Consider the following 15,479-nt stretch of genomic DNA (forward strand, 5'->3'; position numbering starts at 1 on the left):
GTAGCATCGTGCTGCCCTATGATGGATGACAATTATTCCCTGTCATGAACCTTCCTCCACGTTGGGGATTCCGCAGAACTGATTTGCCATATCCAGTGTCCCTGTGCTTCAAGCTGTTGATTAATGCACCCTCGCTCTGCGATCTGCTAGCCTCCTGGTTAGCTCAGATGGTAGAGCGACCACCCCGGAAAGGCTATGCTCTCCGGTTCGATCCCCAGACCAGACTGAATTTTTCTTCAACTGCAAAGCTTTCTGAGAAAACTGTATGGGTTTCATTTATAGCTTCGTGCTACGGTCAGGTCGATGACAATTTTTTTCCTCTCATGAACGTTTTGTTAGTTTTGTGAATAATATTGTCATCAAGCCCTGTAGAGGTAAAGTCAGAGGCATGCAAAATGTGTTAAGGCTCATTCACACCGGCGACCGACAGTGGTCGCGCAACCAAGTTGGTCGCAAAGTGACCAGTCGCAAATGGTCGCAAATAGCTGCTTTTCTCGAAAAGCGACCATTTTGGGCCAGTCGCTCGCTGTTCGATTTTTCAGTCGCGCGACCGTGGTCGCAAAGCTGCTCAACCAATCAGCGCTGCGCCGAAAGTGATGTTATGTGTAGTCGTCCACGCCAAATTCAATGTCCACGCCACCATATGCAGACTACAGGCTGGTAATTGGTGTCTTGTCTTGTGATTATGGTACGCAGCAGTTGCAGCAACGTGTTGTATGTACACGGTCGCATTCGCTGGAAGCTAAACAGCAGGGAAAAAAAGCACAACACAAACCCTTTTTCCAGCTGCCGTTCGTGTGATGAGCACGCCACCCAAAGGTGAACAGCGGGTGAACAGCTTCGCTTTAATATTATGCACCGAAGCCCACCGCAATGCGAACTAGAAATTACAACTTGCTCTCTCTCGATAATACTCGTTGTCATGCACACAAAGTTCGGGCAGGAGGCGGCTTGCGTGGCCGGCCACTTCACACGAGCGGGGCACGGGCGCACCCACCAGCGTCGCGTTTTCTTCGGAGGCTTCCCCGCTGCCACAGCTGACGCTACGGCAGAGCACATCAGCACATGGACGTATTCCTCTTCGCTTAAATCAAAATCCAGCCATCGCTCGAATCAAAATCCATGGCTGTTGCTGGAACGCGAAACCAATTTACACAGTGCCAGCGAAGTGCGCGCTAACTGCGTAGATCCCTAGAATTCTCGCTGAAGAACGAGAATCTTCGTTATTGCGACTTGCAAGTCGCGCTGAGTCGGGCTTGCCGGTGTGAACATCAGTCGCCTTCGGTCGCTTTTTGGTTGCGAGTCGCAAATGGTCGCGCGACCTCCTCAAGTCGCCGGTGTGAATGAGCCTTTAGTTTCAATAAATTAGCGTGCAGTTAAACCCGAATATAACGAGCCCTGGTAATGCGAATTATCCTCTATAAGAACATGTGAAACGTACTGACTGATAGTCATGTAAAGGAGTGCTGTCATAATGAACTGGAGAATGGATATAGTGAAAATTGGATATAGCGTTGTGGCGTCTGCTGCCAGTGCCATAAGGCCGATTGCATGCCGTGAACGCAGCTTTCAGAGGAGTAGTTTTTCTGTGCTGGCCGCACTTTCTACATTACATATGCTGCGCCAATACTGTGCTAACATTAGGAGAAGAGGACTGGACCAAGCCTTCACAAATCTCGTGCATCGAGAATGGCATTCTCGCTGAGAAATACTCGTTCAAGGCATGTGCAGGAAAAAATGTCTGATGTCTGCCCACTAATTAGGCGTAGTTTTGTTTTCAGTAAATAAGATTCCATTCTTTATTCTTTTCTCCACTGGAACAAGTACGTTTGTAAAGAACGCAGCACAAAAGTTACAATTCGTTTCGGGTGTGTTCGGGTATATAGAATTACCTGATACAATCAAGTTATCATTTTCTGCGCCTCGTTCGTTGTAACCGGATTCGACTATGGCACAAGTGCTAGTAGTGGGGTGCTAACTGTAGCTGCTTGTCACCTAATTGTGCGATGCCGTTTGCTGATTGTAACTGTTTGTCTGCTGATGGTGAACTTCATTTCATACTTTGCAGGCAGTGCTATGAATGCTATGCTAGTAGTGAGGTTATAGAAGTCTCAATGGCGTACGTTTCACAGTGCATTTGTTTTCTACCTGCTGCAGTTTCTATAGAATAGCTGCTTCACATATTACCACTACAACTTGTGGACTCAAGGTTACGTCAAGTCACATATTATTTGCGCATCTTTGTGCTTCCAGTACGCGACATACTATGTATGTTTCTGTCGTGAGCAAAAGCAGTGCACTGTGGCCACTGGTTGCAGAAAGCGGTCACTCTGCCAGTTCATTGGTAAATAGGTTCAGATCTACAACCCACTCTCTATAATACAGTCAAACCCGAACTCGAAGGGGATTGTGAACTAGCTGTATATATTGATAATTCAATTCCGTATTTGTTCGAATATAAGGCAGGGTCTTTCCAGAATTCTTTCCAGAATTTTTAGCCTCAAAGTCAGCCCCCGCCTTATACGTGAATTTTGGCTTTAGGTGTGGCCTCACGGCAGCACGAATTTCACCTTACAGTGTGGCTTTACGGCAGCGCGCGTCTTGGTGCTGTGAAGACACTTTAAGGAGAAATTTGCGCTGCCGTGAAGCCACACCTAAAAACAAAATTCGTATATATAACCCTCACTCCGCGTGTTGAAGCTCCCTTCACCCCCCCCCCCCCCTCATTTCAAGTTCGCCATTTTGCGTTTTGGCTGTGTTAGTAATTCAGTATATCAGGTGATCCCCACCGAATCTCGATAGTCCGTCGGCTACTCTGTATCTCCTTATATTGGTGTGCATACTCAAGTTTCTTTTCTTGGGTCTCCCTAGTTGCACCCTCACCTTAAAATCATGACCGCCTTATGATCGAATAAATACGGTATATAAGTTATGCCCACCTGAAACTTATCTGAAACATCCACACGTCTCGCGCACTCTCCTGAGTTAGTGGAAAGCAGGAATTTACCGATTTACTTCTCCAAGGACATGTTGAAAACACAAAAGCTTGCTTATTTTTTGCACACGAATGCCGCAAGTCGCTCGCGCTGGGAATGGTCGTTGATATACCGATTGCAACGCTAACCATAAAAGCCCGCATCGCTCAGTCGAGAGACCGTGGTGCGCCTTACACGTGTCAAAGTGCTTGTTGCGCGTTTTTATTCAGAACATTATAGAAATGAACGCAGCATGGAAGAAACCTTCCCCTCTGGATATGTACCTTGCCGCCATCAGCACGCTTGTACTACGAATCGTACGTGAACATGCCCGGCCACATATCCATTACAATACATTACATTACAAGACAGTGTGTCTAAAGCACGATCTGGCCGATCGTCACCTAGTCAACCATGCAGTTGTTGGATTTCGGTTTCAACCGACTTCCCTTTGGAACCATTCGTCCTCACTTCTCGTGCGGTCCATGCTCGACTCCTTGCAGTCCCTTTGTTCTCAGCTCTTCCCCTCCGGCCGCGCTGCGTCGGTGCCTGCCGACACTACACAGATGCTGTTAGATTTTAATGCAACTTTCAGCTTGCAGAATAATCCGAGCCCATTCCCACTTACATGTAACCCTGCGAGCATGAATGAAACACATTCAGCTGGTTCACTTACTCATCCCACAGTGATTGGTCTTGTTCACCACTTCTGCGATGCTATATCCGCGAAGTGCAGATGCGCAGCGTGCTGTGGTATATACTGCCCTTCAGAGCCAATGTTTTGTTTGACAGCATATGCCAAGACAATGCCGTTTGGAATACATCGACATTAAATATTTTCGATGGCACGAAAAAGTGATCGTTTTGCTGTTAGGAGAAGTGCACTTGCAGGGGTGCGGCAAGGCACAGCGTGCGATATATCGAACACGGTGGTAAACGGGAGTTCAATACAAGCGTGCGGCTTTGTATACTTTTATTCAGGATATTCTGTGAGATAATTTGCGTGTCTGATATTAGACAATAATTCAATATACCCGGGTTCAATATATCTGGGTTTAACTGTAATTACGTCATATTTTGTGACATTACGATATGAGGCTAACACTACATCGAATTACGTGACACATACCTATATCTTTCTTTCACACGCGAGGCACTATTTGTTGGTCGCGAATGCGGGCAGTTAGATTAAGCTACCTTCGTAGCATTGCCTGCTTTGTGTGAAATGAAGTATAGACACAAGCCTACCTGAAAGTGCCTGTGTGGCATGACTATAAGAAGCTTAATTGGCAGAGTAATTAAACATAATCTCTAAATTTTCATGCTTTTTCCAGTGATCAATGTGACCCTGCCGGACGAGAAGTCAAACTATGTTCATCGCATTGGCAGGGTTGGACGAGCTGAAAGGTTGGTCTCAGTTTTGCTTTTAATGGGCAGCTTGCCACCGTGGCTCATTTGCTAGTGTTCTACTGCTTAGCATGAGGTCGCAGGTTCGATTCGCTGCCACGCTGCCCACATCCTGATTAGGGTGGAATGCAAAGATGCTCGTGTACGTAGATTTGCGTGCACAATAAAGGGGCACTGGAATGCTTTTTGAGCTGGCTAGGAAAATGTTTGCGATCTCTGTTAGCCATGCTTTCACAAACACATGAGCCAAATATTGTTGCGCTGCAAGCGGCAGCTAGTGCATAACCCCCTGTAAAGGATTGCTCGCTGTCTCCTGTGGCTTTCGAGGCCCCCTCTATTGTGCCCCATCAATGATGTCATTGCTGGCATGACAGCCCATAGCACCAGCCATTGCATGATTGTTTATGACCATGAGTTCCTCTAGTTCCTCTATTATGCCCATAGATGCCAGCCATTGGGCAAATGTTTATGACCGTTGTGCCCATCCATGACATCATAGCTGGCGTGACAGGTCATAGATGCCAGCCAGTTGGTGATTGTTCATGGCTGAGTTCCTCTATTAGACCTCGTCAATAATGTCATGGCACGTGTGACAGCCCATAGATGCTAGCCATTGGGCAATTGTTTATGACCGTGAGTTCCTCCAGCATGCCCTGTCGGTAACGTCGTAGCTGGCATGACAGCCCATAGGCACCAACCATTGCGCGAATGTTTACGACCATGTGTTCCTGTATTATTGCGATAGCAATTGTAAGCTATATGTATTAAGGTTCTACTTAATAGTGAAAATGATTATGATGACTAGTTGCTCTCATCAACTTGACTCAACTCAGTACTGTTGTTCTCTCCTGCCAGGATGGGTTTAGCCATTTCTCTTGTTGCAGCTATTCCTGAGAAGGTAAGTGTGTTTACACTACTTTCCCAGCGGTTTTTCATGTCCACTGTTCCCTTATTATTCTTTTTTGAGGAGTGCCGACAGAAAATTTTTGTATAAATTTTATTACTTGTTTATTGGATAGCAGTTGACCCGGTAATTACGCTATAGAATTTCGATTCTTTGAGAGCACAACAAATATTTGACTATGTTAGCCTTTAATGAGATTAGCGCGACACACATGAAATGTAGTGTGGATTTGTACGTGAGAAAGGAGACTGATCACATAACGGCAGTGGCGCACCGACGGGGGGGGATTCGGGGGTTGTAACTCCCCCCTGAGGCCGACTTAACCCCCCCTTTTGTTTAACCCCTTTTCTTTCCTTACGCATTTGAGTACTGCAACTAAGATGTAAGACGCGCAATCGTCTGCACACTCGCAAAAAGCGAATTTTTTCACAATTTCCAGTGAAGAAATCGATGTTAGTGCTGTTTAGATGGTATTGGCAAACTGTCAACCCCCCCCCCCCCTCTGGCAGAGATCCTGGGTGCGCTACTGCATAACGGAACCTGTTGTGGCGGTCTAGCCGTGCCAGATACCACTGACTTGCATGCACACATTATGCCATGCTGCCGGAAGCTCAGTTCATTCAGCACTTGACAGGAAAAGAGGGGAGAGCGGTTTCCCTTGCATTTCCAGGGGAGAGAAGCGTACTATTTAAAGGGCCAGTTTGGCAGCTTTGGGCAATGCGGTCATTGTATGGCCTTCAACTACCCCACTAGTCTGAGTGGTATGCTCATGAGTTGTTTGTGATACAGCGTGCCTGCCACATCCGCTTTAGGTGATGTGATGGGTCTCCTTTCTCACGCCTTAAGCCACGATGTGCCTGGCACGCTTTTTGAAGGGGAAGTATAAAAGGTATACAGAAGAATGTTATGTTACTCCAGAAACTACGGAACGCTTGGGACACCTTTCTGCGACTCAAAATCTTTAAACAACAGTTCTTCGTTTTCCGTGACACTGCCTGAAGCGGAGGTCTGCAAAATGTAGCACAGTGCAGTCCTGGTAAATGTAACGCATCCACTCTCTGCTGCCTTCATGCTGCAGTGCCGGCACGTGTTCACAACAAATCAGAGTTGCAGCAAATTCCGAATAAATTATGCTTTTGCAATTGCTAAGAAAATAGTTCCAAAGATTTTGATCACCTTCTGGGAGCCGCAACTCTCGCGAAACGATCAAGCAGACAGCATCGCAGAGATAGACTGAACGCACGGGAAACGCTTCAGATCCATTTTTACGGCAACAGAAGGCACCACAGAATTTTTTTTTCTTTAATTTTAATAAGTTCTATAAAATGGTGATGGCATTCCTGTGGTCAGGTTAATGCTTCCCATGGCCTACTACGGTGTGTCCGATGCGTCCCACGTGACATACGTCGGCAGAATAAGCGTATCTTCAATCCTACTCACTCAGCAATGTTCTCGCACACTATGTGCTCAATTATACGCATGTGCATTCACTCGCATTCATAGTTACCATGCTTACCAGCACCCACTCACTCTGGTACTAGCGTCAACACCAAACCACTGGCACTTACTCACTCACATACTCATGTCCACTCACACTCGCCCTCTTCTTTACTCATGTGCGCTCAAACTCACTGTCACGAACATTCATACCTACTCGTATTCACTCAAATTCACAGGCATTCACTCATTTGTATACTCGCATCTGCTGACACCCATTGTGACTCGCTAACGCTCCATGTGCTGCCAGTGAAATGAGTGTGCAGCGAGTACAAGTCAATGTGCTTGTGAGTGAGTGTGTCGACGTGTACTTATTGGACAATTATTATGTCTGTTTGTCTCCACTGTTCTTCCTTTTCTTTTTTAAAACTTGTGTCTTGTGCCATGGTTTGCAGGTGTGGTACCACTCCAACTGTTCAAGCAAGGGTCGCAACTGCTTCAACACGAATCTGACAGACCGCGGTGGCTGCTGCATCTGGTACAATGAGCCACAGGTCAGTCAATGCACAACGTAACTACCGTTGAGATTTTATGGCACAATTTAACTGACTGCTGTCACTGTAACCACCTGCAGAAGCATCATTCCTGCATTCTCTGTGCTTTTCTGTGTGTCCTTCTGTTGATTTAATTCGAAGGAGCTTTTGAAGGGCTGATGTTTCGTTTCTGCATTAGTCAAGAGAAAGTGGCACCTGAAGGGATTATGCATGTTAATATGATATATGTTGTGCTCGTTTTTCTGCTGTAGTACCTGGCAGACATTGAGGACCACCTTAACGTCACAATCCAGCAAGTAGAGCCTGACCTCAAGATCCCCGCCGATGAGTTTGATGGCAAGGTGGTCTATGGGCAGAAGCGCCGGGAGATGGGTAAGTGCTGCATGGGCCATAATTTGGAAAAGTTGGAAAATGGCGAGAACAAAATGAACGAAGTGGACAAATGAAGTGTTTCGTTTGTACGCATCGTTCTTCGTGTTTCTGGAATCTTTTTTCGGTTTTCCAAATGTACGGACTTGCTGAAATTTTTAACATGCATAGAAGACTTGCCAGGCTAGCAAGTAGTGGATAAGCTGTTCAAACAGACACTAACAATAAATTCTTGCACTAGACTTCTAGAATAGCAATTAGTATAGTCTTATCATGAGTAGAGCCTTTGTAAGCCAGAAAGGACAGCAAAAGTAAATGTTTAGTGAAGATAAATTGTTGGATCTCTGGAATAGCATGAAAGCAGTTTATAGTCCAACCTAACAGTCATGCGCACATGTGCATGTTAAATTGCACTGCATAGAGGTGACTGCTCTATAGCTCAGTATGTTGCTGTGGCTGGCATAACCGGCATGCGCTGGCTCATGCCAGTGTTATTGACGTCGAGATCACCAGCAGACTAGGATGCTCACGTTACCCGGAATGCTCCTCATGCATGACTACGAACATTTGCATGCAGCAGAGCGTAAATGGATCTGCGGTGGCAGAAGCAGCAAATGATGTCGTCCTCAGTGTTGTCGAGTGCCTTCAATATGCAGCATTTCATAAAGGGGCCCTGAACACCCCTCAGGCTTGGTGAAATAACATAGTCCGCAGGTAGCATATGCTGCTGTGAACATCTCAGCCAAGTATTACTGTCGTACGCGGTGCTCTGCTCGCAAGCGGAACACAAAGTCACGTTTCTCTCAAACACTCTCTTTTCAGCAGAAGCCATGATCCTCACTCTTTTCTGGACGCTTTATTTCGTAATAAAGTGCATTCCCATGCGCGGCTGCTATTGGTCGCTGCGGTCGGCTACACTGCAGCCACTGCTGGATGCTGCACAAGTCCACTGGCTGCTCGCTGTCGACAACCGCATTTGCCTTACGTTTAGCGCATCGTAGGCACTAAAATTGTAAGTCATGGCGTCTACGTTAACATCCAACATGAAATTTTAACTGCACGCCACGGTGACTTTTCGAAGGCGGAGCGTTGTGGCCACGCCCCACTCCGCCGTAGCCTTTGCAGTGCAAAGCATTGAAGAAGGAACGGGAGCACAGCGGAGGCCGTGTTTGATTGCGAATAACTCCGCTTGTGCTGAACGCATTGAAGTACTTTTAGCGGCAAAGTGATTCTGAAAAAGCCTATTTTCACTTCAAATGCCTTTCTCCACTTCGATAAGAAGTGGTTCAGGGCCCCTTTAAAGCCAGTCTGCTGTCTGGATTATCTCCAGACTCACTGCATGGTGCGCAAAAAGAAGGGTCTGTAGCTTGGTACTTTTGCTAGCTTTGTTCATAAATATTGGTCGATAGCTCATTTTGGGCAACATATATATATATATTGTAGCGAAGGATACGAACGCCATAGTGGGTCATGCTCTCCAGCCCTTTCTAGTGGGTCGATCCCTCCTGCGCTCTCCTCGACAAACGCCGCTCGTGCCGAGAGCTTGGGCCCTGAACTAACGGTCGGTCCAAAAGGCTGGTGCCTAATAAACGCCTTTACAAGTGGTGGAGAGTGCATTGGCCTACAGCGTAAATCCTGGAGCTTCGATCCCGTATCCTTCGCTCAACCATGCCAGAAGGCGCATCCCCGCAACCGCCTCCTCAGTCTGTTATGTGCTCTGGTGTGCCTCGCCACAGGGACCCTGCCATCTTCAGCTGCACGGACGAAACCAATGTGGAGGACTGGCTGACAACGTATGAAAGGGTCAGCGGTCACAACAAATGGGGCGACCCCGCAAAGCTCAGCAATGTGATCTTCTATCTCGCGGGTGTAGCCAGTCTCTGGTACAGCAACCATGAGACTAATTTTCTGACGTGGTCCTCGTTCAAGACTTCTTTAGTGGCTGTGTTTGGTCGCCCTGCAGTGCACAAGCTGTCAGCGGAATCGCGTTTGCGAGAACGTGCACAGCAGCCGGGTGAATCGTTTACCAGCTACATTGAAGGTGTTCTAGACTTGTGCAAACGAGTCAACGCGGTGATGTCGGAAAATAAGAAATAAGAAATGTCATGAAAGGGATTGAAGACGATGCGTTCAACATGCTCCTTGCGAAAAATCCTCAGTCCGTAATAGACATCGTCACTCTATGCCAAAGCTACGAGGCAGCGCTCCTTGACACGTCGCCCTTCTTTGCGTGACAACCACATTGCTGGTTTGGCCACTATCTCTGACCAGACAGCACTGCTTACAGAAATGAAAGTGTTCGTTCGGGAGGAAGTTGCACGCCAGCTTTCCTTGCTAACCTTCGCTCAGCCGCCGCATATGCAACAGCCCGCAACGAATGTTATGCCCACGCTCCATCGCGTGATCGACCAGGAAATTGCCGAGGTGTTGCCAGACCAGCATCAACATGTTCCTGCGGCCACTTCATAAAGCTACACCGATGTCGTGACGCCCCAACATGTCCTGACGGCTGCACCACTCACCTACGTTGAAGTCGTCGCGAGGACTCAACCATTTTCTCCGAGTGTGCCTCTCCGTTACCGCATCCCGCCATGCCGTCATACCAGCATCCGCCCTGTACAACGCGACCTCTTACATGGATGGGACCTGCCCCAGCTAACCGGTGGCGTACTTCCGACAACCGGCCAATATGTTTTGCGTGCGGCTATGCCAGTCACGTCGCTCGTTATTATAATCGCTGTTAGCCGCCTAGCACTGCATCAGCCGTGACAGGCCAGTTCAACCGTCCATATTACGACCCCCCTTCGGCTATGTCACCGACTTTGCGCCCGACGCCAACTACCCGCCGTTCACCGTCTCCGCGCCGTCGCTCAGTGTCACCGATGCGACCCTGTCCCAGAACTTGGGACGAGGAAAACTAATCGCCACAGTCCAAGAGGCAAGGGCTGCGGTGCCGGCAAAACGTGAAAGTCCTCAACGCAGTCCTTCAAACGTGATCGAAGTGTTTGTTAACGGTGTTCGCGCATCTACACTCGTGGACACAGGAGCCGCCATATGTGTTATGGATGCTAAGATTTGCCGCCTACTTTGGAAAGTCACGACGCCCCTTTCTGGACTGTCCCTCCGCACAGCCAGTGCTCAGCATATCCACCCCTTAGCAGCTTGCACTGCTCTTGTTGTTATTGACGACATTCTGTACGCCCTAGAATTCATCATCCTAGCCTCGTGTTCTCACAACATTATCCTCGGGTGGGATTTCCTCTCGCGCCACAATGCCGTTATCCATTGTGCACGTGCCGAGCTGGAACTCTTGCCGATGTTAGATTTGCCGATCACCGACAATACTTCGCTGTCAAGGAAGGTAATTGTTCACAACGACACCCAGGTTCCTCCCCGCGGGTCAACGGTCGTGCCCATGTACTACAGCGGAATCTCAGACGCTGCTGTCTGCATCTGACCGCTTCCTTACTCGGAGAGGCCTGCTGCTACCTTTTGCGACAGTAAACATCAAACAGGGCTACAGCACCATCTTCGTTTGTAAACAGTTCCCTTACCCTGTGATGCTGCTCCAAGGGGAATGTCTAGGCATTGTAGAAGCCATTGAAGGCATGCAAGTTATGGACGTGCCCGATGACAATTACTGTGCTAGTTCCAGTGCGCTCACTGTTATTTCTGCCTGTGAGGGACCGTCCAGTGATGTGTTTGGTTCTTCTATTGCCGATGACCTTACACCAGTCCAGCGATCTCAACTTGTGTGCCCCTTAGAAGAATTTCGTTCTTTTGATGTCGGGCAATCTTCCCTAGGCCGGACATCAACTGTTACTCACCGCATCTGGCTCGCAACCGACATTGCGGCAACGCCTGTATCGTGTATCTCCCGCAGAGCGTCGTGTAAGCAATGAACAAGTCGACGACATGCTTCGCTGCGAGGTGATACGACCTTCCAACAGTCCATGGGCATCCCCTGTGGTCCTCGTTACGAAGAAAGATGGTTCTGTGCGGTTCTGTGTCGACAACCGGCACCTCAACAAGATCACACACAAGGACGTCTACCCACTCCCACGCATAGGCGACACCATTGACAGTCTGCAAGGCGCAGAATTATTTTCATCTTTAGATCTGCTCTCAGGGTATTGGCAAGTACTCATGGCTGATGCCGACCGGCCAAAGACAGTTTTTGTAACACCCGACGGCTTATACGAATTTAACGTAATAGTAATGCCTTTTGGGCTTTGTAATGCGCCCGCAACTTTTGAGCACATGATGGACACTGTTCTGCACTGCTTGAAGTGGCACACATGCTTGTGCTATCTTGACGACGTTGTTGTTTTTGCGCCAGACTTTACAACGCACCTTTAGCGCCTGCGGTGTGTTTTGACGTGCTTAACAAACGCAGGCGTACAACTAAATCTAAAGAAGTGCTGATTTGCAGCTCGACAGCTGACAATCCTCGGTCACGTCGTATCCACGGAGCAACAAACCTTTAGAAGTGGAAACTCCGTCAGTTGCGGCGACCAGAAAATGTCACAAGCCCGCGGAGCCACTATCATGCTGGCGGCACCTGGCGGCTGAGAAAGAAATTATCGCCGTCTTGGTTGCCAAGGCGGCGATAAGGGTCACGTGTGTTGCTCCTGTTCGCGGCCGCGCGCGTTGCTCCCATTCGGCCACGCGCTTAGCAAGTTCTACTGAGGCCACTCACGCGTCCCACCTGCGTCCCATCTTAGGCTAGCAAATTCCGAACAAGGGTACACTGCACGTATCAGCGCTGTTAGTATTACGGCTTTCGAACAGACACCGCTGTTCTTTTACTTAAAGGCCCACAAAAACAACGTTACGGCATGCACGCTGAAGCAAACGCCGAACGCCCGTGTCATCTACTTGGCGTCTGCTTTGAGCGGGAGGCACGGGCGCCGCTGAAGAGAGCACGTCCGAGCAGCCCGCCGGGCTTCTGCATTTTTTTTTCTTTTTTTCTTTGCTGCTTGCATAACGCGCCGCAAGGCGCCGCCACTGCATGCGCCCCCGTCGGCGCATACTAATGTGACGTTATCTGGTCGCACGTGAGCGCCCGCGCTGACTGGAGTTTCCACTCCTAAATAATCTTCCTCCGTGGTCGTGTCCAAGAATGGGATACTCCCCAATCCAGCCAAGCTTCGGGCTGTCGCCAAATTCCTTAAGCCAACATCTGCCAAAGAATTGCGCAGTTTCATAGCTCTGTGTTCTTACTTCAGACGCTTTATTCGCAATTTCGCCGCCATCATCTCACTCTGACTGAACTGCTTACACGCAACGGGCCCCTCACTTCAAGGTCGCCCCAGTGCGACGTGGCCTTCACAAAGTTGCGTCATCTGCTTCAATTTTGCGCCACTATGATCCGACAGCTCCTACTGAGGTGTATACTGATGCCAGCGGCGTTGGCCTCGGCGCTGTTCTTGCCCAACGCAAACAAGGGTTTCCTGAATATGTCGTCACCTATGCAAGTCGCACGCTTACAAAAGCTGAGACAAATTACACTGTGACAGAAAAAGAATTCTTAGCCATCATCTGGGCTCTGACTAAGTTCCGGCCTTATTTATATGGCCATCCATTTGACGTAGTCACGGACCACCATGCACTATGTTGGCTGTCGTCCTTGAAGGACCCCTCTGGCCGTCTTGCTCGATGGGCACTTCGCTTGCAGGACTATGATACCCGCGTGCTGTACTGCAACGGACGCCAGCATTCTGACGCCGATGCCCTCTCCCTTGCCTGAGAATACCTACTCCTCCCTCTCCGAGACTATTGTTTCCTCGCTCGACCTTAACACCATCACTTCTGAGCAGCGTAAGGACTGTTGGATTACCTCCCTTCTAGACTTGCTTTCTGGTTCGTCGGCACAACCAAGCACTCACACGTTGCGTTGCCAAGCACGTCACTTTGCCATTCGCGACAACCTGCTTCACCGACGCAATTATAACCATTGAGCATTGAGCGCGCCGTGCGCATGCTCTCCCTCCTTCTCCTTAACATCCCATGTCAAGGCAACATGTGCACGGCACGGAGAGGAGACGAGGCACACGCCGCTCTGCGAGGTGGTTGCTAGGCAATGCAGTGACGTCATAGCTCGGCGAGGTTTTGCTGCAGGCGGCACTTTTTACGGTTAGCTAGAACAGCTTCGCTGTTAAAATATGTTGTGGCAGAATGCTCCCTGGATGCAGCTTAACAAGTTCCAGTGTGTGAACAATTTTTGATCGGGCCTGGCAAAGATTGCTTTCACAATTATTTATTTTGTGGGGTCGTCTCATCTATTTCTTCTTCTTCATGCAGGGAGCAACTATGCTACGCACACGGCACAGATGGCGCCAGCTGTACAGGAGCTGGCTCAGTTGGAAAAGAAGTCGCAGTCCATCTTCATCCAGCGTTACTATCTCAAGGATCAGTCGTTTCTGAGATAGGAACCCACTCATGAAAAGCTCTCACGTGGAACCTCCCTGTTAAATGGCTTTTGCATGTGACGTTTTCTTTTGTTTGTTTTTTTCGTTGTGTGCACGTTTGTTGTCCAATAAATTAACTTGTACCGCATTCCTGGTTGCTTTCTCACTTTCTCTAAAACATCTGAAAAAAATGTGTTCGTGGCCATGTTGGAGCATTTTTTTTTTTTCAGCTATTTTGGATTGCTCGCAAGATCACAAAGAAACAAATGTGAGAGATATTTCTGACATACTCCATTGGGGCATTGTGTGGCAGCAGTACGTATAAGTCGAACCATAACATAACGGACAGCTGGTGTACGGCAGATGGAACTAGATGGAATTGTCGGATATAGCCAAGTGGCATGGCATGGCAAGAACTTTATTTTGGTCCAGTGAAACTAGGGCCCGAGGGCAGAAGCCCCCAGATATAGCCAAGTAAGTTTAATGTTTCTTGCTGATAACACCGTGTAACAAGTACATGCTTATAATGAATATTGAATATAACAACGGCACTTTTGTGTCGAATGCGACTTTGTCGAAATGAGCTGCGACTGTATTAGTCTGGCTGCAGCTTAACTGGGTGGCCCACTGCATGACGGAAGGTACTTCCTCAACAGAAGAGGAGTTGGCCATCCTGGCACTTTAACTTTGGCCTCTGCCTGCTGCACAAATCTAGCAGACGGCATGATGAGATTAGAAAATTTGCAGGCATAGATTGCAGTTTTGTGACACAGTACAGTGGTAACTAAGAACGCTGGGAGTAAAGCCCCTCCATACACGTGTCTGCCAACCAGATTAAGTACCGCCAACTTGCCCTTCTCATCTGTGCTCCTCCATTGGTCGTTTCCCCCAGCTTCCGGTTCCAAGTGGAAGCGATGTCACTGCCGTCTGCTACTGCTGCTTAAAGGCGTGAGCGTGCAACAATTGAGCTAAAATTCAGGAGCCGGGAACAAAAGTCTGAAAAAAAGAAAGGGGGGATCTGGGCAGCTCTCACGTTGGCGAATTCACATGTGGTATCCCAATGCACCTTATTATACGTGGACGCCCTCGGGTTGAGGAGAAACACCCCTTTCCAAGCGTTGAGGTCCCAAATTGGCCGAGCACCTGCCCGAGAGTGCGCTTGTACCTATTTTACTGGTAGGTACCTGGCAGCAGCATTTGTCTGCCTCTCGAAGCCATGGCGGATTCGCTCCCAAATGGCTGTCTGGTTATACAAGGGGCACCCAGAGAACCACGCCTAGAAATTTATGGACCCCCTCTCGAGATGCGAACCCCCCTCAAGTACCAAACACCAGGCCAGGGAACACATATATAAAACCGATATATACCCACCAGAAAACCTTATGGGTTTCCGACAGCATTGGGATTTGAACCCTGTTCGTAC

At 48.5% G+C, this 15,479-nt stretch overlaps 1 protein-coding gene across 1 annotated transcript in view; it reads left to right on the forward strand.

Annotated features, from left to right (window-relative positions):
* LOC119465751 (ATP-dependent RNA helicase DDX1-like) overlaps window positions 1-14,219 on the forward strand; it is a 50,136-nt gene extending 35,917 nt beyond the window's left edge. Inside the window, 5 exon segments of the mRNA XM_037726219.2 lie at window positions 4,310-4,382; window positions 5,238-5,280; window positions 7,179-7,277; window positions 7,529-7,649; window positions 13,950-14,219. Coding sequence (XP_037582147.1) covers window positions 4,310-4,382; window positions 5,238-5,280; window positions 7,179-7,277; window positions 7,529-7,649; window positions 13,950-14,077 — 464 coding nt within the window. The 3' untranslated portion in view covers window positions 14,078-14,219.
* The last annotated feature ends 1,260 nt before the right edge of the window (window positions 14,220-15,479 follow it).

Source organism: Dermacentor silvarum, chromosome 10 (genome assembly GCF_013339745.2).
Source record: "Dermacentor silvarum isolate Dsil-2018 chromosome 10, BIME_Dsil_1.4, whole genome shotgun sequence".
NCBI classification, from domain to species: Eukaryota; Metazoa; Arthropoda; class Arachnida; order Ixodida; family Ixodidae; genus Dermacentor; species Dermacentor silvarum.